The 25941-nt window shown below is 35.9% G+C and overlaps 2 protein-coding genes, 1 long non-coding RNA gene and 1 other non-coding gene across 4 annotated transcripts; all 4 read right to left on the bottom strand.

Annotated features, from left to right (window-relative positions):
* Positions 1-995: 995 nt before the first annotated feature.
* Positions 996-3424, bottom strand: LOC114544087. Its single transcript, XR_003690286.1, has 3 exons — positions 3336-3424; positions 1697-1729; positions 996-1062 (listed from the first exon to the last, which is right to left on the bottom strand). It is a non-coding gene; the product is annotated as an uncharacterized LOC114544087 (long non-coding RNA).
* Positions 3425-11639: 8215 nt separating this feature from the next.
* On the bottom strand, positions 11640-18434 carry LOC114544088 (cartilage intermediate layer protein 1-like). The gene is made up of 8 exons (XM_028562826.1): positions 18357-18434; positions 18133-18249; positions 17816-17984; positions 17457-17630; positions 15971-16282; positions 15245-15350; positions 14868-15031; positions 11640-13078 (listed from the first exon to the last, which is right to left on the bottom strand). Exons 1-8 carry the CDS (start codon positions 18432-18434, stop codon positions 11640-11642), a joined length of 2559 nt encoding a protein of 852 aa, XP_028418627.1.
* A 913-nt stretch (positions 18435-19347) lies between these two features.
* LOC114544086 (IgGFc-binding protein-like) lies at positions 19348-20054 on the bottom strand. The gene is made up of 2 exons (XM_028562825.1): positions 19435-20054; positions 19348-19378 (listed from the first exon to the last, which is right to left on the bottom strand). Exons 1-2 carry the CDS (start codon positions 20052-20054, stop codon positions 19348-19350), a joined length of 651 nt encoding a protein of 216 aa, XP_028418626.1.
* A 2576-nt stretch (positions 20055-22630) lies between these two features.
* Trnaa-agc lies at positions 22631-22703 on the bottom strand. The gene has a single exon. It is a non-coding gene; the product is annotated as a tRNA-Ala (tRNA).
* Positions 22704-25941: the final 3238 nt, after the last annotated feature.

Here is a 25941-nt window from a genome sequence, read left to right as displayed (position 1 = left end):
ATGCAAATTCTAAAATTCGCGAAATCAATAAGGAACTATTAACACTTAGCAAAATGAAAGGATGTCACCTGATTAATAATTCCAACATCAATTTAAAAGGACTTGATAGATATGGCCTTCATTTAAATGATGCTGGTGTTGCAACTCTGACGAATAATTTTTACCAATCATATTAACTGCATTTTTAGCGACTGTGGGCAGGCCACACACTCTCTCAACGATAATGTTGACATACTCTCATCCAATGCTGACACCCTCCCTTTTCTATATCCAGTAACTTGCCGATAAATGACCCTCTTTCCGACATTCCAATTAAGGGCATAACATTTTTTATCTAAATATCCAGGCCATTACTAATAGGCTTGATGCCATTAAACTTTTAATTCTCAATGCTGCAATCAGTCGACAAAAAAGTAACATAATCTTTTGCTTTGCCGAAACTCATCTCAATTCTACATGGACTGAGTCTGAATTATTAATTGATGACTTTGATTGTGTTAGGAGAGATCGACTTAATCGAATTAATAAACTGTTAGCGACGTTTGGAACCGCTTATATTTTAATCAATCTAGTTATTTCATTCGAACTGCCAGAATTTGGAACGAACTACCATCATCTATATAATTATACACTTATTTGAAGATTTATATGTCAGTTAAAATATAGTTTATTAAACTATTATAAAGATTATGTAACAACTACTTATGATATTGAGAATCCAATTTAACAACATGAAAAACCGTCGGTCCAAAATGTCATAATAATATTGTCTTATGTTAAACATGAAAAAGCAATCACATGCAGTGTTGCTGATTTTATTATTATTTACGGGTCACTGTTATTCGGGTTCAACCCTGTTGTTGATCCTGACAATTTGTGCATGTTATGTTGTGTATTTATGTTGGTTATCCATACGTTTGTAATTAATTTTTCTTTTGTCAAACCGAAAAAATAAAAAAAATAAAAAACATGTCAGTGGTAGTGCAAACAAACTTACCTCTTCGTATGCATCGTTCTCAGTTAAATCACTGGTGTTTCCATCTCTTTGTTCTTCGTCACCCTCTATGTTAATTAAAATATATTCGGCTGAGCAAAAACAGACCACGTCGACGAAAATTGTTCAAGATTTTGCGTAATATTATAAGCACGAATTTTTTACCACTATATATAGTATATATATATGGCAGTATATATCTTTCACTTTAAAGCTTTTCCTGTCGACTGCATAAATAATTGTGCAATCCTTGGTCCTTGTGAGTCATTTTATTCCGTTTTGATATTTGGAAGGTTAAACTTAACCCTTTCTTAAACTGTGAAAGTGCTTATAATCTGCCTGCTTGATGCAGAGTAAAACGGCTGATGTTTCCTTCACTTTTATGATTTTTCTCTGAATAATAAAAATGTCAGCTTTCGACTCATTTGAATAATTTAGTATTATAAACTTATAGCCTCAGGTCTGGCTAGTTGAGAAAATTATTTTGCTTCGATTGAAACAGAGAAGCCGAGGTGTCCCTGCATTCATGTATTTCTCGTTACAAGACTAACCATCGCAGCTTCTCTCATGACAAATTTGGCAAATTTTGTGATATACCTATGCCATGTCTGATAAAAGTAGACTTCGTGCACTAATGTTTCCTTTTCTCCGCTTTAAATGGCGACCAAAATTTATGCCTATGTCTGGGTACAATACATTTACCTTCATCGTTGCCTCTCTTCATTTTTCCTAGGCCTGTAATGAAATAATTACAATCTGACTGATTCCTTTCGAAATTAATTGTATTTACGGCCTCCAGAAATGAATACAACGATCTTCCGCTGTCTATGAAAACTCTTATTTTCTAGTCCTTTCTATTAGTAACTTCTGTAACTGCAGTCACATATTTTAATTCGACATAATTATTTAGTTATTCACGCAATTTTTTTGCAAATCTTGTTAAGGTGGCCTTTATATACCAAAAAATTAAACTGTAAGTAGAAGCATCATTTTTGGAGGCATCACACTTTCAAATCTTAACTAGGAGTCAATTAAGCCGAGAGGGTCAATTTACTTCAATAAATGCTTTTTCTCAGTGTAACAAAGAACACTAGCCCGGGTAATGTTTACTTCTTGTTACCTTGGTGGGAAATGGTAATGGTTTCTGCATGCATGTATTTCTGGCAGATAATATATTCACAGTGGAGTACTGGAGACGATAATTGGGAAAGGGGGGGGGCACATATTCGTTTTAACAGCATTTAAAATATAAGTATATATAACGAGCAATTTGATTGGCTACCGCGCGTGCATTGTGAGGCCATAATGCACGTTTCTAGCTTTTGAAGTTTTTGTTGCTAAGCAACATCTTAAATAACATGTAAGGAGAATTTCATTATTGATCAAATAAATAAATTTTGTTGTTGCCCTATAATTTCTTCTTATATTATAAAAGAATTAAAAAAGCTCGTCGCGTGCCTTTATGGTGTAATAATGCACTCGGGGAAATGTTGGAAGAATACTCAGCTACGCCTCGTGTTTTACAAGGTTCTCTCGTATTCTCCCAACATTCCCCAATCGTGCATTATTACACCATAAAGGCACGCGACTCGTTTTTTAATTCTTAAGTAAAGACAATGGTTTAAAAATAAATTAATCTTGCACAACATGAATAACATATGAATATGTCAGTCTGGTGAAATAACTGAAATTTATCCTCGCCGTAAAGTCATTTTGTCATTGTTGTAGTCTTTCTTTACAGCAATTCACAGTAGCACGTTAGCAGGATTTGGTGTTTCGGTTTATACTTTTTCACTAAAATGGGAAGTTTTATGCATTTTTATCACTATGAGTAAGTCCATATAATTATGATCAACCGAACAACAAAAGTACATTTTGGAAATTCTTTATGAAGCACAAATCAACAACGAGGAGGAATTTTTAGTACACTTTTCAGGCAAAGTCAATCAGAAGGTTGGGTTCCCGAAATATAAACGAATTCGCCCAGATCTTGATGATTTCTGTATTGCCAGCACGCAATCGTCTGTTTAATCCAGATGTTCATGTGTTATGGCGTGACGTGGCATGACGTGTTGAGTGTATGGCGCGATCATAATTTTGTTTTACACTACTGGTTTAACTCGCATGGTTGAAATGTGAAAATCACACATCAAATATCTGCGTTCTCTTCTGTATCCGTATAGGAAAGTATACTTAAGTATAGTAATCGACATTTATCGCGTGTTGTTTGCCACGCTATCATGCGGAACTTTACGATTTTATTCTCAATTTTAAAGTCAAAAGCTGTAACTTAACCAATTACTTCTCAGTACCTGATTTAATACATTTAATGGACTCTCACCTTTATTACAGTAAACAGCAGTTATTCCAGATTCGTGTAACAGCACTTATCTATTGATGAGCTCATCACCCCGTTCAATTCAAAGGAATCCCAAAATGAAACTAAAATTGCAAACAGCAAGAACATCGCAAATATTAATTGCGACAAGCGGTTACCTTAGAGACGCCATTCACCCGTAACGATAAAAACAAATTAATGTAGGGTAAGATGCCACTGAATAGTGATAACTGCAAAAATTATTGGCTATTAATTTACATTGTATCATTTCCTAATACAGAACATTAAAAATTAACTTCCTTGTGTCACATGATAAAATTTTGGAAGCATTTAAAATTTTCCGTGCGTGAAAAAACGCGTAAAGGCTGTTTTCCACTAACGCGTTTTTCATACGCACGTACACGCACGTAAAAGTCTATATCCTTAAACATGTTACCTTTGAAAAAACCAAGTCAATAAATCGAAGGAACTTAGTTTTCTGCATGTTTTAGTATCCATTAGTTAATCTAGATGTTAAATAATAAAAATTTGAAAGCATTTCGAATTTTCTGTACGTGTATGTGCCTATAAAATACGCGTCAGTGGAAAGCAGCCTTAAGTGGAAGTAGCCATACTCATAATTCATGCTTTAGTTAAGGACGCTCATTAACGTTTAGGTTAATGAGTAACGCACTAATGCTACATTCTGGCATACTCTGACACTTGTGTAACAACATGCGTGCCTCTATCACATCCAGATATCCCAATTCTAAAAAGGATTTTTACCGCATCAAAACAAAATTTCTGCCATTTTAAAATTTTGACGTAAAATGTGTAATTTACAATATATAATTCTGTTTCCACAAACATTTGAAAACAGACTACTTGTTCCAAAAATCTAATAATCTAAGCTTTCCAGACTAGAACCGCCTCGTAAACGACCTTGGTCAATATTTTCAAATAATCTGCATAAACCAGCAAATGTACCAAGAACTCCAACAAATTTATGCAAACTACTGAAATTCAATCCTCTCAGTGTAGATGATGCTCTAACATTGATCTCGGATACTGGCAGGAAACATTGTGCACTTGATCCTACGCGTACGCCTTTCATGTTAGAATGTTTAGACATCCTATTACCTGTTATCATGCACATGTCTAATAAATTCGTCTCTCAAATGTGGTGAATTTCCTGACATATGGAAAGAGGCTATCAACTATCCACCAATGAAAAATGTGGACCTTAGCTGTAGTTTCTCCAACCTCTACCTCCGCCTAATCAGCAATTTATCGTACATATCTAAACTCAATGAGAAAGCAGTTTTTAAACAATTAAACAACCATTTGTTATTGAATGCACTTTATCCCAAATCACAATCTGCAAGTATCGTAAGTACCATAGTACTGAAACCATGCCTAAAGTAACCAATGACATTCGCTGAATATGAGCGGTCAGCGTGTGTCTCTATTGTTTTTACTGGATTTAAGCGCTGGTTTGACACGATGTGGGGATTGACCCCATTTGGTTTCGAAAAGAACGAGGGGTGGCGTTGTGCGAAATAAACGCGCGAGGTTAGATCTTTCCGGAGGGCAAGTTGGGTACGCCGTGCGTAAAAGCAGGTGTATTATTCTGGCCATGTGTTTCAGAATTCTTTCCCTTAACGCATCGTTGGCGAGTAATCGGTTCTGGTATGTTTCAACTTCCATCAATTTCACAAACGTAAGCGTTGCGCCGCCTGGTTTACCATAGACGATACCACGATGAAGCGCGTGATCACAACGTGGCATGATCAGTCCAATGTAACGCAATGTGGTCGTTATGTCACTTGGTGCAGTTACCAGGCCGCGTTGTACAAGATTTCTCGCTACTATCGCCAAATCACATCGAAGTCCGTCAGCAGTCAGTCAGTGCACTGAACGAAGCTTGTTCAACAACGACAAGCCGACACGGAGTTTTTGGGTAGCCTGATGGTCGTTCGCTGTCCTCTCCGTCTACATTCCCACATGCCGAACGACAAAAGCGATTGGACATATTTGCTAGATCCTTCGTAGGTTGGTGGTCGTGATCTTTGACAACTTGAGCAGTTTTCTTGCTTGTCACTCCTTCCTTTGTAGTAGCAGCGCCATTAAACGTTTTAATTTCGATGAATGTCGGTTCCATGTAGGCCTCGTGCATTGTTGCAAATAGCATTTGCTTCCAGCACTTCGCTGTTTCTCGATATACCATGAAATACCAATAGTATTGGTATACACAAAACCATACCTTTGGCAAATCTTGCGAAAAAAACAAGGCATACGTGGATATCCAACCAACTGTCTGCTTTCACAATTTTCACAGCTTGATGCCAATAGATTTGTAAACTTGTAAGGACGAAAGCCAGAGAGTCAGAGACAAGGAATTCATTTGGCACGTGCTGAGTTGAGCAAGAAGGTAATGATGGGGATAACGGTGAAAAATTCTCAGTTATACTTAAGAACTAATCATTACTTTTGTCTGCTAGTATTTTTTTTTTTAATAAGTGCGCCCAATATTTACATGATATAAAGATGATATAAAATTTTTTTTAACTTACAAATTTGGGCTAGGAGCCTACCAGAAACCATATGGCTTTTATTTTAGGCCCCTAGTTTACTGAACTAAAATAGTTACTGATTTTAAATATAATGTCAGTTCGAATGTTATTTTTTTATAATAAAAAGATACAAAGTCAAAGGTATATTAATATGTATATATAAAAAAAAGGAAAAAAAGAATAAAAATAGTGTATATATATAAAAAAGGAAAAAAGAATAAAAATAGTAAGGAGTATGGTGATATAGGTGATAAGGAATATGTTAAAAGAATAAAAATAGTAAGGAGTATGGTGATATAGGTGATAAGGAGTATGTTATTTTATCTAAGCGTGAAAGTGTTTTTTAATTATTTTTTAAAGGAGTCGTAAGATCTTGGTTTTTTACATTGCTCAGTGAGATTATTCCAAATTTCTATGCCTCTACTAGCAAGAGTATGTTTTGCGTAGTTGGTTCTACTAAACTTTTTATGTAGTAATCTCGAGTTTCGTGTGTTGTGATTATGAATTTCCCTATTAGTAAAGAAATAATTTCTGAATATTTCTGGAAGATTTTGTAAATGAAAATATCGGAACATGAATACACTTGTTAAATAATCATTTATTTTGAATAAATTGAGTATTTGCAATTCTTTAAAAATTGGTTCGGAATGATCAAAATAAGATTTGAAAGTCATTAATCTCACAATTTTTTTTTGAATATTCACTAACTTTTTAATACGGGATTTGTACGTGTTACCCCATATTAGGTTGCCATACGTTAGATATGGATAAACCAAAGCATAATATATTAGTTTCAAAGAGTTTAAGTTTGTGAAATGCCTTATCCTGGAAATAATTGCTGCACATTTAATTATTTTTTTGTAATCAAATCCATGTGGTTACACCATGTCAAGAATTCATCAATAACAATCCCTAAAAATGTAGTGTTTTTGACTTGTTCTATATTGTTATTATTGATCGAAATGTTAATGGTATGTTTAAGTTTCTTTTTTTTGTTCTAAAATTATAAATTTGGTTTTTTTTGTATTTATAGACAATTTATTTGCATTAAGCCAATCTGAAATTTTGTTAATTTCGACTTGAATGATTTCATTCAATTTTTTAAGACATTCATTACTATATAGAATGTTTGTGTCATCTGCAAATAATACAACAGAAATCAGTTCACTGCAGTATTGTAAGTCATTTATATATAAAAGAAACAATAAAGGACCCAAGACTGATCCCTGTGGTACACCGCTTTTAATAATCTTTTGCTCGGATTGAAATCCGTTATATTTCAATATTTGTTTTCTATTGTTTAAGTAATTTTCAAACCATTTTTTGGCCACTCCCCGAATACCATAATGTTCCAATTTCTTTATCAGAATCTTGTGATCAATTGTATCAAATGCCTTAGATAAATCAAGGAAAATACCAACAGAGTATTTACCTTCATCAATTGCATTAGTGATTTTATCGATAAAGTCAATCAATGCATGTTCAGTTGATCTCTGTTTCCTAAATCCATATTGATGTTTTGATAAAATTTTATTTTTATCAATAAATTTTGATAGTCTATTAATCATAAGTTTTTCTAACAATTTTGCAAAACAAACAAGTACTGATATTGGTCGGTAATTTTCAAACTTCATTTCGTCATTAGCCTTGAAAATTGGTGTAATCAACGCAATTTTTAGATTTTCTGGAATGATTCCAGTCGTAAATGTTAGATTGAAAATGTGTGTTAATGGTTTAGAGATTTCTTTAGCTACTATTTTTGTAATGCTTGTGCTAATACCATCATATCCACAACTTTTTTTTGGCTTCATGTTTTTTAGTTCAACTTCTAATTCATTTTCTGTGATGGGATTAAGAAAAAAACTAGACCCAAAGTTACCTTTGAGATATTTATTAAAATTATTATTGTCATTTTGTTTTATTTTATTTGCCAAATTGGGTCCAACATTAGTAAAGTAGTCATTGAATTGATTAGCTATTTCTTCGGGGTCATCTAAAATATTTAATGAGTTGGTTTCAACAAAGCTTTGTGATATTTTTGCGCTTTTCTTGGGCTTATTGAGTAACTCATTAAGTGTTTTCCAGACCATTCTAGAATTCTGTTTGTATTTGATCAATTGATTTTCATATGTTTTTTTGGCTATTTTTATAATATGATTTAGTTTGTTTTTATAATTTTTGTACCGTTGTTCATTTTTGCTATTACGATTGATAAGGAAGGATTTGTAGAGTTTGTTTTTTTTCCTGATTGACTTTAATATACAGTTTGTCATCCATGGACTTTTGATTTTGTCTATCTTTTTATTGTATTGTTTTCGTTTGAGTGGAAAATTTTTTTCATATATATCCGAAAACATTTCTAAAAACTCATTATAGGCCTTATCAGGATCATTTGTTTCATTCATGATTTTATTCCAGGAAAGGTTTTTAATGGAATTTTTGAACGCCTCTGTGTTATTTTGATTAAATGATCTTTGGTATGATACTTTTCGTGTGTTAACATTTTTCGTGGTGTTTTTACTGGAGAAATTTGTATTAAACATGTGCACTATTGGCAAATGATCTGAAATATCACTAAAGATTATACCGTTGAAGCTTTCATTAAGTTCTTCTATATTGTTACTAAAAATGTTATCAATTAGTGTCGCAGCATGATGAGTAATTCTCGTTGGTTTTGTGATTAGCGGAAAAAAGGACGAAGTGAAAAGTTGTTCAACAAATTGGTTTGTATGATCACAAGATCCTGATTTAAACAGGTCAATATTAAAATCTCCCATTAAGTAACATGGTTTATTTTCTCGATCAATATTTCTAGAATCTCATTTATTGTAGTTTTAAATGATTCAAAATTGCCATTTGGTGGTCTATACACTACACCAATAATGATATTTTTACCAACTTTATTCTTTACTTCAGTGAATCTTGTTTCAATTATATCGTTTACGTTTTTATCCAAATCATTTCGACTTTTATACTCTAAATGTTTTGAAACATATAAACCAACACCTCCGCCTTTTTTATTTGGTCTATTTGAGCCGAAATATTCGTATTCATCTAAAGTAAAACAATCTATGTTATTATCTTTCAACCAAGTCTCAGTAAGTCCTATTATCTGGAAAGGTATGTCCAAAGTATACGTATCAATCAAATTTTTGAGTGAATCAAATTTGTTTGCAATACTCCTTATGTTCAAATGTAGTAGCGAAAATTTTTTTGTTATTTTTCTTTTTTCAATTTGTGATTTAAAATCTTTCGGTAGGAAATAGTCGCAACGTATTTTATTTAAGTTGAAAGACTGAAAGTGTTATCAAGTTCCATATTATTGCCGGAAAGCGCTATGTTTTGATTTTGTTGAAAAGGATTAAATCTTAATTGGCTTAGCCTATCCATACAACTTTGGCTTAAAATGTTTGTTGAACCTAAGACTCTGAAAGGGAAAACAATTGTTGTTATCATAGATGTTTATGGTGGGTTGTTGTGTCCTAGTGTGGTGCTATGTTAAAAAGATTAAAAAAAAATTTTAAGAGTGGTTTGTAATTTGATTCCGTTATCTGGTTTATGTTGTTGTGGTTTCCCTGTATAATTGTCCATCTATATATAGTTTGTCTCTTACTAGTTTAGCTTTTTTGCCAGCATCTCTTGCTTTCTTCATCTCTGGAAATAGACGTTTCCTTACTGCCACAATTTCTTCTGGGAACTGTTCCGAAACAGCTATACCCGTACCTTTTAGTTTTTTTGCGTTCGCCAGAATCCGGACTTTGTCTGGGAAGTAATTAAATTTGGCAACAATGGCCCGTGGTTTTGATCCGCGCTGTTTCCCCATTCTATGTGAGCGGTCAATCTTCGTCATTTTCGCATTCTCAATTCCAAAATGACTTTCCATTAGATTGTGGATCACCTTAGTTGTATTTTCTTCTTTATTTTCCTTCACATTGTAGAAAATAAGATTATTGCGCATTGACCTTGCCTGAAGGTCAATGACGCGATTATTTAATATTGCGTTCATCTGTTCCAGCTTCTCCATTCTTTGCTTCGTTTTTTCTTCTGCCTTTTTGGATAATTTATTTTCTTCCTTCAGGTCTTGAACCTCTGCGTGAACAAATTCGACCGAGCTTTTAACTTCAGTCAATTCCTTCTCCATTGCTTTCATACGGCTGTCGATCACATCAAGCTTACCAAGCTTTTTCATTATGTTATCAAACATTTCTTTCACATCCATATTATTTTCTTCTTCCTTAGCCTGCTTTGTATCATTTGGTTTTGGAATTTTGGAACGAACTGGCTTACTGGGCGAATTTTGTATTGAATTATTTAAGTTTTGCGCAGCGCGCTTAGAGGCCTGTTTCCTGTCCGCCATCTTATTAAGAGGCTTTTTGAAAAAATGTATCTTAACATTTTCATTGCCGCTAAGAAATTAATAGTAACCACTCCTGCTTGATATCTTGTCTCATAAGCTTTTGATTTTTTATCTGATTTCACCATTTCAAAGGGTTAGTCTGGCTTAATTCTGCCACTTTATGTGTATAATAATGCGTCTTGACTAATTTAATTTCATCTTGGATTTTATTCCTCCAATACCTGTAACTAGACCATTCCTTCCCATTCTTCTGAAAAGCAGTCTAGCGTTTTCTAATCCAAATATTAAGTTTGTTTGTCATCCACGGGCGATCTGACTGATGGATTTTAATTGACCTTGTTGGAAGATAGGTATGAAAGACAGATTAGTCAACTCTAATTTGAGAGAACATTTGAGGCTAAAAGAATGGAAAAATAAACGGAAAAATCACTCTGCTCAGTGAATAAACTTTTTTTACCCCATGTAACAAACCCTATTTTTATTGTTTATTCATCAATGTAAAAACACATACAAAACGTATACTTGATTAATTTGGTGACATCGAAAATTAATAGTGCATGATACAATTTCATCTCGGTGGACATTGCGGAATTCTATTGTGGAGCAAGCATTAAAAGCATTTGCTTAAACGTTAACGTTTCATTAAATTATTATATTTGATATATATGTACCTCTACTGAAAAGCACTTTGATACAACCCGTTTAATAAATCAGTAGCTTTTAAAACATTTACGGCTGTCAAATTAACTCAATCATTTTCAGTAAATGGCACATCTAAACCTTATTGCAGCTGTTACATAATCTTCCATGCACGCATCATTTTCATCCTTTCTTCCATCCTCATCTGGACTCACTCTATTTCGACCATGAAATATTCCGATGTGTATATTTGTGCGTAAATGTGCCGGTCGGAACACAAACACTCCGTTGTCGTATATGATACCATCCATTCCGTGCTGTTCCTTCTTCCTCATAAATGTTTTTGTCGCTGGATTATCTTGTGTAAACCGTCCAGGGAAAAGGGACGTAACAATTACAGTCATATTATGTTTATCACTTCGGGTGCATTTGTATTCAGCACAGGCAGTGGGTTTGGATTCTGTCATCGATACTGTGACAAACCCTTGTGAAATTTTGGTAGCGCCCATACTTTCAACTTTGAATGCTGCCATTTTATTTGGACACTCGTTGATATTCTCCACCGCAATTTGTACGTAACATACAACGACCCCTTTTTTATTTTCTGTGTACCAGTCCTGATCGTTAACTTGTCTAATGTCTATAATTTTCTTTAATTCTTCGCGCACAGGCATCTCGAATAAGAAACTATATTTCTCTGGACCTGCTAGGCAAGAAGCTTCATCTTCATAGAATGGCGAGGGTTTATTACTCAATGGCCTATTTAACGTTTGCATTGTGAAAAATCGATGCGATCCTTCTGAGGTTATTTCTATGTGATTTCTTTATAACATCCTCATCCAAACCTGTTTCCTTTGGCGTTAGTGGATATTGATCACCAACGACAGCCCGTATTTCCGCAAATTCATCTGTCCGAAATGTTTTTATACAACGTGCTTTATTCGGTTCGATGTTATACGATTGATATCTATAATTCACTCTACTTTGCGTGACAAATACTGTAATAAGCACTGACTCTGCTTTCTTTGTGGTGTCTTCTGCCATAACTTTCAAATAAATCTCTCCGCCCACCTTATCTAAGTTTAGATCAAACCGAATAAATTCTCTCGCATTAAGTTTGGTAGTAAATAGTGATATATGTTTATCTGATCTCTTCGATCGCTTCGTTTGATGCTTCTTCCAACTTGTGTCCAAAATGCGCCATCTTCCAGTCTTCTCTTCTAAGTACCAAAGCTTTATATTTTCTACTTCATTCTCAGTAATATTATATTTATCAATATCAAGTGAAATGTCAATGTCCCCTGTAGGTTGCAAACTCTTATCGTTTTCATCTTTAAAATCCATTTTTATCACACCAAAAGTCTCCAGTAGTTGTTCCTCGCCATCTTCGTCTACCGTGGTGAAGTCTCCATCGGCTTCTTCCACTTCTGTAACGTTTCTCGGATCAACAAAATTGACTTCAACCTTGACCGTCCCGTTATAAATTTCCCCATCTTCTGTCAACAAGCCTTGGGGAGGGACAGCAAATGCTACAGCAGGTTCTAATTGTGCGTCGTCATTATCAACTACATTTTCCTCGTTTGACCTATTTAATCCACGGGTATTTTGCGAGTTTCCCAGGGAAATCTCAAAGCCCATCTTCGCATCAACTTTAATAGGTTCAGGCCGAGGCTTCAGTCGGACTTCTATATACGTTTTACGGCCAGTGACCAACGGAATCACTTTTGTTAATTCCTGAAAATTGTTATAATTACGTTTATCCTTAAACGTTACAACAAAGCGAGAAAAATCACCAGGAACTTTAAATGAGAAATCACCCTTCCTTCCAGTACGAGCCAAATATTTATCACCGTGATAAATATATCCATATTTAAAAGGTTTATTGTCTGGACCTCCTCTTGCTACTCCTTTAACAACAGTTTGTTTCACAGGGCAATCGCCGCAACCACATTTTGTTACACTTTTTATGTCAAACGAATGCTGCAAACAAACGACCTTGATGTTCCTTGTAGCAATTGGCTGGCAACAGAATTTATCTCTACAATCGTTCATATTTTTTAGACCTCGTGCGATGCATTTTGTTCTCGCACATTCACCTACGTCAATAGTAGCAGAATTTGTTTCTCCTGCCGTGCAGCCCTGCGGCAGTGCAATTATGTGTTGAGATGGTGTTGGATCGCAGCTATCATCGGTGGTATCTGTTAAAATAAAGTTTTCAGACTTAGAAGGAGCTTGTAAACCAAATTAAAAGATGGTGGAAATAAGGCTTGAAGGTGTTCACGCAACAAAACATTTCAAAATCGAGACAACCTCTATGAAAGGTAATATATTTTGGAAGACTGAGTTTTCGATTTTTGCTGCGATTTTCTTATTTTCAGAGCTGTGAAAGAAAAATAAGTCACATCAAGAACATCCGTAACACCGATAAGAACATCCGTAGCTAATTCGATCCTTCATGCCCATCAAAAGACAATAATCGCACATAAAATCGCAGAAAAAATTGGAAGTGTATACGGGACTTAACTAAGTAAACTTTGAAGTCCTCACTGCGTGGTTTAGAAAGCAATAAAAGTTGTTATTTTTTAACTATGTAAATGAAGCAATCTGATTGGCTGAAGAGCGTTTCACAGCGGGCCGGTTTTTTTCATCCGGCCCCCTGTGGGAAATGTGAACAAAACGATAAAACCAAAGTAACGTACGGCTAAAATGTGCGGAAAACCTTTCTGGAAAAGAGTAAAAGAATGTTAAAAATAAAAAAAAACATTTTTTCGCCCGTTAATAGGCGTTATTTTTTTAATCGATTTGCCGTTGCTATGGTAACAAATATTTTCAATTTCGTTGGCTGTTCTCCGACTAGGATGTCCTTTTAAGGATTTGTTGACATATTTTTCTGTTTTATAAAGTCAATAAAGTCAAGGAGACCTCAGGCACAGTTTTTTGCATCCGGCCCTCGCATAAATAACATACATATCCGATAACCCTAATTATTATATTCGTCACTTCCGGTGAAGTGAAGTTCAGTGATTGGCTGAGAAGAATTTTCAGCGTTCAATTACTATCTCGTAATGGACCGGCACCTTCCCGTAATGGGCCCGATATTTCTCGGTAAAGACCTCGCGCTCGGTCAATAAGAAATTATTAATTTTGAATTCGCTCAAGTATGGTTAATTTCTGATCTCTGTTATTGAAATTCCGACAGGCCGGAGACCTGATTCCACGTAATTAACGTGCCTTCTTTTACAAGCAGACTTTTTTGTGAGATATTGCTGTCATCATGGCGCAGAGCTTGGACGTTGGTTTAAAATGGCGATGGTCTCTGCATTTCTAGATATATACTGTAATGCACTAAAGGAGTTAAGTAAGATATTTATTATATACACATGAAAGCGCTGGGCTAACTTGCAATCTGATTGGCTCTCTATACTAGACAGATATTAGCTGATATTAATTCTTATTAGCTCATATCTGCCGTCTGGTAGAGAAACGTGACCAAAATGGCGGCAAGTTTTTAGGAGTTAAGGGACGATGAAATTCAAAATTTCCTTGATAAAAGTACACCAAAGTGCACCGAAAGGACACGAAACTTTGAAATAAAAGTGCTGAACGGTAGGTTAAAATATAGGTTTACAAAACATATGAGTTTGTTTCTGTTTTTCTGTATAATAAAACGTTCGAGAAAAAAACACGATAAGGAATTTAACTATTAAATTTTTTCACTGTATTCACTATAATGTCCAAATTACGAATAAATTTGTTCAGTTAAAGTTATTCTGCTCACTCTCATCGTATATGACTAATATAGCTAATTCGTCGCTGCGCGCCTTGTCAGCTATCAGCACATATATAAGACTTAAGATCGACTATAAGACTTAAAATATAAATGTTAAATATATTAATATTAAAACAATTTAGACATTCGCCAGGCCATCCTTTTCTTTTCCGTCCAAAGAAAAACACGTATAGTGTAGATAATACCACCATACTTACTAAAAACGGTTATCCTGGCAGGATCTGAAAATTCTGCTCCGTGATCATCGTAAACTCTACATTTTATTTCCCCACTCATGTTTTTAAAAACATGAGGTATAATCAATTTACTGCTTTGTATTTCATCATGTTGGTATTCATCTGCTCCACGATCATTAATCGTCCTAAAAAAAATACAATTAGGGGGATAATCCGAAGATTTTTTTATCTTTTCGTATCTGTTTGCTTTCTTTATAAATACATTTAGGTAATTAATTGACGAGAAAATTTAGTTATGTGTGCAGAAAAGGCAATATAATAAAATTAATTTTGAAATTAATTGAATGAAATGTATTATTCTATGCATTGTGAAATGTTGGCTACGAAGGAAAACATACCATTCGAATTTTGCCTTTGTACTTGATTTTCCTTCACAACATAATGTGATAGGTTGACCTTCTAGCCGTAGTTTACTTTCAGGGTGAGATGTTATTTCTGGGAAGTCTAAAAAATTGTTATCAGTAACGTAATCAGTCCTTGATGCAAATCGGCAGTATCTTGACCGCTGCGATTAAAGTGATTAAGAAATTATTAGCCGGAAATAGTGCAAGGATAGTCGCGCAGGGGTGGATTCAGCACTAGTGCACTACAAAGCAAAGTGGTTCTTTTTAGCAGTTCTCGTGTAATGCAAATTAGTGCACTAGTGCCGGATCCACCCCTGTAGTCGCGGTTAGAGTTGTCAGAGCATCCACATGCATCGAATTCAATTCATAGTCGCGCGCTCAATTTTTTTCGATTTAGAGAAAATCTTAAACGACTATAGGCATGTCGCGGTTTGGTTCACACTCTACGCCTTTTTTTACCAAGATCTTCAAACTGTATCGTAATTGAGCTATTGATTATTCACGGTAGGGGGGAGCTCCTTGCTAGGCATTCGGGTTGAAGTGACTGATGGGACAAACAAAGCCGCGGGGATGCGTTTTCTCCGAGTTCTCCTTTTTCCGTTTTTGCTTGAAAATACACTCATATAAACAAGAATTAACGCCAAAGTAAGTTTTCACCAAGTCATATGTTTATATAATATATTATCGACATCATGAAATTACTTTAATTTTGTCCCCTACCAATTTTCCTCAAGATTGCTGTCACGACTGCTGCAGTAGGGTTAACTTTTGTCGTTCTAATTGATTGCGGTAAAAAGCCTTTTCTGCTAACGATGATGTTGTCCTCTGAAATACAGAATCCTTTCAATACGAATTTCCCAGAAACACCCGTCTTTCCTAATATTTTAAACGGAAACTCGGCAAGAGCAATGGTTGCATTCTCCAAGAGAATACCGGTGTTGTCTTTGACCACTCCACTTAGTGTGTTATCGTCACAAATACAAGCATCGCATGTTGTATCCAGCTTCCCAGTTGTGCAGATTTTATTACAATCTAAAGATGTTGATATAAATATAATTAGAAAAGGTAACTCACCTCCAATTTTTTACAGCTTATTTTATATATTTTAGAGACATCCCAAAATATTGTACCGATTTTGAAAAGTAATATCTCCATGAATTTCTTTAAAAAACTATGACATATCAAAATCTATAGTTAGTCTTTTGTCTCACTATTGAAAGTTGTTTCATAACTTCACTCGATATGTAAGAAGTTATTTTGACAAAAAACCGGAATCACATATTTGTAATCACATTACGTTTTTGCTTACCAAAATCGTCCACTACAGTCTGTTTCATCCGTATAGGAATCTTCAGGTGGTAGACAAATAACGAAATGACGCCGCTTAAGTAGTTTTGGACGAAACGTGGTGGCCCAGGCGTTCAAACAATCTGTGGCGTAGCTGGCATTATATTTAATTGGGTGTCATACTGAGTCATGCACATGTTCATGTTGTGCGTGACTAACCCCTTTTAAAATCGACTGTCTTTACATTCTGTCGCAAATTGTCCCACATTGCCGCAAACCAATGAATGGTTCGTAATATTTTTTTCGCATAATGTAATCGGCGCGGAAGATTCTTTTCTGATTACACGTGTTTGCATTGCTAGTGGTGACAGCTGCCTAGCTTGTATGCAATGTTCTTACTCACGCACTTATTTCTTAGGGGGGAAAGGTGCTCTTAGTGCTGCAGTTGCCCATACAACTGTGGTTTACCTTAACTGTGTCTAGGTGGGAAGTGTTGTGTGGCTGTGTGTCGAGCAGGTTTAGGAAGCTGCGGTCAACCGATTGGTTCCGACACTCTTACTGAAAGGAGGGTTGAACCAAAAGACGTTGCGAGGCCTGCTCCTGCATGCCAGTGGTGCTTGTGTCTGTAACTGATGTACAAATATATAAAGATGCTGTATCATTAAATGATTGCTCGATAATAACTATTAGAATCTTCAGGTGGCAATCCTAAACGGATGAAACAGACTGTTGTAGCCTCTCATAATGAAGATCTTGTCTTTAAGGAATTTGTTTTTTACTTTTTTATTTCTTTAAATCGTCGGCTGGCATGCCTTTTTTATGATTACGTCAAATGTATCTTAACGTCCGTTGGCCATCAGTCAAATCCCGGTGCTCAAGCTATACCAGTGCGTACAATTTGGCATTACATTTTCTTTACCTGGACATTTCCAGTTTGCGCATGCCCGAGATTCCAAAGACTTTTCACCGCATAGAGTGTTATCACCCAGAACGGAATTTGTCCCAATGCACGTTCTTTGGCGTGTTTGAATTCCATTATCACACGAAACTGAGCAATCAGTCCATCTTCCCCACCTCGACCATGAAGCTTCGACTGAAATAATAGAAAACGGTTTTAATCACGGCCATCTCATCGATTTTTAGCTCTATTGTCACCTACTTCACACATAAACCGAATCAATGGAATTAATGGAAAAAACTCCGGAAACTACCGTGTGACAAAACAACATTGACAAATATTTCGAAGAAGTAGAATTTCGAGAATAACAACCTAATTACCTTTACACTTTGGCTCTGAGGCGTTCCATTTACCATTGGTTTCACATCGAAGAGCTTTTTCCCCAACCAACATGTAGTGTTTATTACAAACAAAACTTATTTCGTCCCCTTCCAGTGATCCGCCACCAAGCACCTGGCCGTTCTTAATATGACATTTTTCTGCAAAAAGCTAAAAATAAATGTAAAAGAATTTTACGCACAACAAAATGACACATAACTCTTGTTTTTTCTTGTTTTCCCTTAACTAAATATTTCTCGCAATTAAGACTACAATTATCTGGATGGTAAAAATAAGAAAAACCAAAATACGAACCTACACATTCAGGTGGGATATCTGACCATTTTCCATCATGACATTTAATACTAGATGATGATCCGATTATCGCATAAGAAAGTGGGACGTATTCTATTTCCCGTCCCGCCTGGGCAGGATCCTAATTTGAGCAACTAAATCAAACTTAATTATACATTACCAAATAGTAATCACGAGAAATAGATGACTATTGGGAGCCTTCTTAAACACGGGATTTCAATAGTCTACCGAGGCAACAGCTCGTCCTATAAATTGTGTTAGCTTAGATAATCTAAATATGCTAATAGAGTTGATGTTTGCGGGCATAAATGTGTTTTTGTTCCGAACTCATTTACTATTATATTAACTTTAACTTTATGCAATAGGTAAACACTTAAGTCATTCTTTTGATTGGCTTATACCAGGGGCTAAAATATGTTTCAGCCCGGCAAATTTATCATTTTAGCCCGCAAAATACACAGCAATGCCCGGCAAGTTAATATAATCTTACGTCGACATTTCCATGTTGCACACTCTCGAGTTTCTGAATCTGCTCCAGGACACCGCCGGTTGTCATTCAGTATTAAGTTTGTTCCTGTACATGTCCTTTTTCGCATTTGGATTCCCGTATTACAAGAAACAGTGCATTCGGACCATTCAGACCATCGAGACCAAGTGGCTGTGACTATACAGAAATAAAAAAGTGCCACATCTTCAATCTTCACAGCATGTCATTTCTGAGAATCCAATGATTCAAATTATGTAAACTAACTCCTACTATTTTCGAGTAATGAATACATTTTTAATTTGGATACAACTGAATTAGTAAAAAATTGATATATATTACAAAATATCTTATTTTCCTCTATACTACGGCCAGTAGCCCCTAAAATTCCTCATACCTGATCTCGCTATGAGAGTATTCAATCCAGCTGGGTAACCATGAGAATGGTATGCAGCTTCCCCAAATACCAAGGCGCCAAATAACGAATCACGCGATCTGTGGGATATTGTGCACTTGCTTGAAATTTGAAGAATTGTCCACGAAAATTTAGTTCCTTCAATGTTTTGCCATTGGAGTGAAGTCGTGTTTCCTCCATTCACTAAGAGGCCCTCTTTCTGGGAGGATTTAGTGAGGAGAGTCACAGAATGTTGGAACTCGTTCTCTTTCATCCAAGACAAATATACATTATACGTATCGAGGAAATGATCGATAGACGGCACGATAAGCAATGATGAATCAACCTCTATACCTCGCGTTTCTAAATATCCTTTGATATATTGGACAACTTGGCAAGGCTTACTACACTCGAAGAATGAAGCCAACTTATCCCCTAAATCATATTCAGTAAACTGCCCAGATTGTAGCAGACGATATCCATCTTTATTGCGAACACGAGTGTCGTTTTCATAAGCAAACACACGATAAATGTCTCCAGCTTTCTTGTTCATCTGCCCTGTTGTCGCAACTACAAATTCTGTGCCCCAGTTCTGGACGGGAAGAAGGAATTCGATGAGATGATCGCAAAACCTAGTGTTAACCTTAGCACATTTATCACCGGATAGAACCGCTATAGCCTTATTTGCTTCAATAATTGTCCCAGAAAGATCTGCATTGTGGTCAATGTGAAATGTTTCCAACCTGTTCAATCTCAACACAATATTTTTTCCTTTCCTGTATAACTTTTGACCGTATCGAAGAACCCCGTCGGCATTGAGTGTGATACTGACAACTGTGTTGTCTTCAGTTGAAATTATCCCCAAATTTGTTTTTTCATAAGATGCAACCACATACTTTCGACCCAGTTTTGTCGTAGGCAATGCAAGATAACTGTCAGAAGTAAATCGTGCCTGGCTTAAACAAGATACAGCCACATCTGCGGTAGATGTTACCAATATGCCCTTTGTGTCTACCCTTGTTGAACGCATTCTTATCCATGTTGGCATCTTGTATTTGAAAACGTCCCCAGCTTTTATGAACTTGTTTCTGAGACGTGCACTTCTTGATTTGTGTAAAGAAATATTGACATATGTATCGAATAATGCAGATATTGATATTTTATTCACTCCACTGTAAAAAACGCTATCTATACGAGCGGTGAATCCCAGGACAAAATGTTTTCCACGGTGTGTTGCACCTCCTGTGAAAGACGAAAGATATATTTATCATTTATAGACCTGGAATGAGGGGGATTCGGCGAGATGTTTTGCCGAATCCCCCGAGCAGAGGGTCTATAAATTATATATATTGTTACGCAAAGCTTTATTGTGTTTAGAGATATGCATATAAAAATAGCTGTAAAAATAGGAATATCAATTGCATGACAGGGATTAGTGAATGATTTTTGCCACAAGACGCCTGAGTAAATATAATTTTCGGCCATTAGCAAACATTAATCGCCTTTCCCTTTCATGTATGACATATCGTGGGATTAAATGAGTAATAAGGTGAAAATATTTATAATCCTCTCAGAACTGATACCTGGATAAACAGTCTTAAGTCGTCACTTATCTTAATGGTTGCATTCTTTAAAAAAGTGTGCGTGCTGTAGGCCATTCAAGTTCTTATGTCAATCAATTGTGGTAAAAATGTTGCTCGGTCAAGCATGTAATAGATTACGTCATCAAAAGTTCAATTCGATAAAATAAGAGTGAAAATAGTTTAAGTTGAAAGATATTGTTCACAGACGTATTGTTGGTATATTTTACTAGTTGTTGATGATGAATATTTTAAGTTGTGAACATTTTTAAGTATTGATCGATTGAGCAGAAGACCAACTCGACTAGTGCGACAACGCCTTAAACAAACAAGATATGAGAGCTGGAACGAGCTTCTAAGACCAACCCACATTTCTAACTTACAACGCTGATTGGTTGGATAAGGATCAGCCCACTCTGGTTGATGACGTCTACAAGTTTCCCTCAACCGTTACTATAAAAGGGCGTGCACAACACCCCAACCTTCAGTGGACTGACGGAGTAAAGATTAACTTATAAAACGTTAGGAAGCTCAACGACAGAACTGACGAAGAAGACAAGAACAGAAAACAACGAGATCCGAAAGGACGAATAATCAGAAGAGAAGAGAAGAACGGAGAAAGAAGAGAACATTAATGAACTTTAGTAAACCCTTGTAAAGATCTCCTACCTCGCGTAAGAAGAAATAAAAATCTATAACAATATTATACCGAAAAATATTGTGAGCTTGTAGAATCGCCAAACATACAGTACAAAGGTTCAGAATAGTATTTCTATAAATCCGTAAAAGTACTTGGGCATAAAAAAGTTACCGTATAACGTATTTTAACATTAGTCAACTTTTTTGTGTTTTCTGTATTTCTTTCGTCGAGAATTCTCTCGTAAGAATCGTAAATTTCTTGATTTCAAAAAAACAGCAACACTGTTCCTGCCCGGGCACCACGCGTCGGCCACGCGTTTTTCTGCGAATTAATATTCACCGGTGAATATGAGTGATATTCACCGGTGAATATCAAAAAATCTGCCGTTGCAGCGAATACGGATGACGTAAGAGCGATACTGAGAAAAATTTCACGATTACGTGGCAGAAATCTAGCTTTCTCATTGCACAATTTGAATTTGTGTTATAATCCCCGAGCCGGCGCAGAGCGCCGTGCGAGGGTACTAATTCCTCCCGGAGATTTGGATTACACCCGGGTATTGTGACAAAACATAGCGGAATCCAAAGTTGTCCAAATTTTATGTCATGTACCGTGGACGTTCAATGTTTATGGCACTTGTGCGCACGAGCAAATTTGAACGAGTAAGGACTGGTGATTAGCAACTTCTGATTGGCTAAGACAATTTTTCATTGAAAAACTTTAGCAGTTTAATCACGCACAGATTAGCTATATACAGATAAAAAATTGGCTGATTTGGCTCTATGGAATATATGTACTCTGGCCAGTGAACTGACTCTGGCTGAATTCTTTGCAATGAAGTCCCATATTTACACGTAAACATTATTTATCTGAATTTTTCAAGTTGCTTTTTTAAATAGTATCAAAGCATAGAGTGTCTGATTGCTAATTTTAAACCCGAAACTCAAAACATAACATGGCCATGAAATAAAAGATAAACTTATATTCCTTTGTTTACAGGTTTAATAATCCGAGGATGTATTGAACGCGATATGGCAACAACTTGAGTTTAAAAGTAAATTGATTCCATACGTGATACTTATCGGATATAATTTGTAACATGAAATGTTCAATATTAATCAACCTATAACATTTTTAAAAACCGGTGTATCTGTAAAAACCTGGATCTAATTCAAGTAATTATAGTATATAATTATATTGTATTGTATTATATTGTTTATTCATTTGATTGTTTCCATGTTGAATTCATTTTCTGCCAGGCGCTAAATTTGTCAAAACCACCCCAAGCACCCCCACGCGCTCGCGTTTTTTTTAGCTGACCTCTTTTCAATAACTGAATGCAACATTATTTTTTATTATTGAAGCGCCTGGGTACGAGGCTGCAGGCAAGCTGAAAAATTAGCTTGACCACGGTGGGAATCGAACCCGCGACCTTTGGTTTGCTAGCTCAATGTTCTACCAACTGAGCTACAAAGTCAAGATGGTTCGAGTAGTTGATATTTCGCGGAACTCAGTCTAGTCCCCTTCCATATCAGTGCGTCTTAAATGGATAGTCATAATGCAAAGACTCAGGTGTGTATATTAAATGTGAATGTGATGTTGCTACTCTTGAGTCAGCAACCAGGCAAGCTGAAAAATTAGCTTGACCACGGTGGGAATCGAACCGCGCGGTTTGCCGTAAACGTCAAACTATATAACTCTCTACACTACGTGCGATATTTGGTACGGCACGGATAAAAGTTCCGACCGTGCCACTTTTACAGGTACTTTGGACTGTCTAAATAGGTAGTCCAAGCACGGATAACGGATAAAAATAGTACGGGTGCCAGTTTTATCCGTGCCGTATACACCAAATATCTCGTGTAGTGTAGTGTAAACGGGGCTGTTGTTTATAAAACGAAAACATAAGATCCATATCTTCGGGCGAACCGTGTAAAGTTATGTTTATATATGGACTTTTGCAAACTTGAAAAATGAAAGAAATACAATTCTGATTTTTCGCCGCTTTTGACTATTATTTCGCTCGGAAAACATAAATAAGTTTCTTAAATTAAATTATACTGTGTCAATAAAAAGTATAACAAATTTTACCTCGCATTTGTTTTCTTTTTTGTTGTTATTTCCAACATTAAAATCGTTTTATAGAATATGAATTAACTGAACTTAAAAGTCATTTTGATAAAAGCGATCGAGTTTTCTTAAAACCACGATAATTATTGTAAAAAAGTATAATAAACTTTACCTCGTTTGTATACTTTTTCTTTATTAATTTCTATACTATTTTTTTTATATGAACTAAAGGCAATTTTAAATTTGCCAAGAAACAGTAACAGCGAAAAAAGGCGGAAAGTTACGTACTCAACCCAATTGCACCCATATGAAAGTTCTTTTGAGTTCAATGGTCACTCCCAAGCGTAACATAATTATTTCGATTACTGCAGCCCATTATGGGATAATTGTGGAATTGGCCTTAAGGACAGGTTACAAAAATATCAAAATCGAGCCGCAAGAGTAATTACTGCATGGGAGACATCGATCATCTGAATTACATACAGTGCTGTCCAGAAATAACCTAACACTGCAGTCGCGGTTCGGCCGCGGTTCGGTATATATGTATATATGTATGTGTATGTAAAATTTATTTAAAGACACCGCCCTCGACAACAATACGTTGGTTTCCACGGGGGCGTACACATGCAAGATTAAAAATTACAAAGAGCGTTAAGAAACTAAAGACTATGTACAAGTTGGTGTGACCCCAGATAATTATTATGGTTGGAAGGTATTACAGTATGTTTTTAAGTATATTCATTACGTTAGAGTTAAGTTTTAAGTGGCTCTTGAATACGTGAATTGATTCAGCCAGTTTGGTGTAGATAGGGAGTTTATTCCATAGCTTAGCTCCACTATTCAAATCGAGATTAAGTAATGAAATATAAAACGAGATTAAAGTTGGATATACAAACGAAAATATTTAAAAGACATCTTTAGATAAGTAAAATTTATTCTACTTTAATGTTCATAGGCTATGTGAATTTAAAAGATATTCGCTTTTATAATGGTCTTTCGCAGTTCATTTACTTGTCGTCTTTGTGTGTATTTTTATGTTCTCGTGTCAAAAACACAAGCACAGGATATGAAATAATTAATGTGCAATCTAATTGGTTCTCTTCTAGACTTAGATCAGGTCATATCTGTCTAGTAGAGAAAGGTAAACAAAATGGTGGATTTGGGGAGTTAAGCGACGATGAAATTCATCAAGTTTTCCTTGATAAAACTAGCGACTAAATTCTGATATTGCCCGTGTGACCCCTTGCAGAGGGAATTAATATTTCATAGCCATAGCTTTTGAGGACACCCGAAAGGTCGAAATGTGGAGAGAGGAAAAGAGAGGACGGGCTCCAACCATAGCTCTTACCCCAGTCCTCTCTCCTCTGTGGGTATCGTATATCCTAAAATGATTTTCCTAAAAAAAATTGTGCAATAAACATGGCGACCGGTCATGCCTTCTCTCACAAGAACAATTAAAGTATGCTTATAACGTTAACACCTTTTAAGCAATCAAACCTACTCAAAATGAACGAGGATTTCGTCTGGAAAGGCACGTGAAAGTCTGAAAGTATTTGTACAATGCAACTTGGGCATCGACGGGTCATGGAAATCTATACTGGTGAAGAAGTTACTACGAAATTCGCGAGTAAAAACCACACGCTTAAATGGTATGGCAAGACAAAAAGCTCATGGTAATCGAAGATGATGATAACAGCCTTAAAGAGAAACTCGTGAAATCAGCTACCTTGGGTATAATCTCAAAGGTCACGATGTAGACAACATTGCGAAACCTTCAGAAATAAAACATGCTCAAAGGCGTTCAGTCGACGTCACTGTTGAACGATGACAAAACAATACCGAAAACCAAATCAACGGTAGTCAACCTCCTAACCGAAGTATACCCCTATAGTTGAAAGTGATCAGAAATGTGCTAAACTCTGTATGTTATTCTTGCGATTTAGTGTCACAACTATATAGCGTATCGAAGGCGATATGCAACAACTGATGGATATATGACGGTCAAGATAATTCACAGCCATGCAAATCGAGCACAAGTGATAGCGAAAAAGCTAATCTGAGAAATAACTTGAAGGAAGCTCACAATTTAATAAAAGATCTTAGAGCAAAAGTTGTTTATTTGGCTACGCTTTATCTCGCTACGGCCTTGGCACAGGACAACCAAACCTGCTTGAATAATCTAAATCTGCCGAATAACACGACAGCTGAAATGTCTAATAACTTCGGATTCGTACATAAACTAAAGGCGGCCATCGAAGGCAGCAAAAAGGTATAATTTCATCACGTACCCACAGGCTCAATACAGGAAACTGTTTTTACTGTTAGCTCTCTCCCCCAGTGCAATGAAACAATGCGAGTAAACGGCCAAGAAGAATTTACGGGTGAGCACCAAAACAAACAACAAAATGCTAAAACGGGTGTAATCGGTTCGAATATCATTGTCATTGGTAATTCGTTGATAAAAAATATTCAACCAAGGGAGCTCAGTAGGAAGAAGTTATATAAGCGTACATTTCCAGGAAAATCCGCCGATGAAATCGAAAGGGAGATCAATTTTGATAGTTTAGAATCGCATGTAGCTAATTGTGCATGCAGGGACGAACAATCTCCCTCTATAGAATCTGCTATTGAATATGCTCAGAAAA

This window comes from Dendronephthya gigantea, unplaced genomic scaffold, assembly GCF_004324835.1.
Source record: "Dendronephthya gigantea isolate DGI-Jeju-01 unplaced genomic scaffold, DenGig_1.0 000643F, whole genome shotgun sequence".
In the NCBI taxonomy this organism is placed as follows: Eukaryota; Metazoa; Cnidaria; class Anthozoa; order Malacalcyonacea; family Nephtheidae; genus Dendronephthya; species Dendronephthya gigantea.
This window is presented reverse-complemented; position numbering and strand designations above follow the sequence as displayed.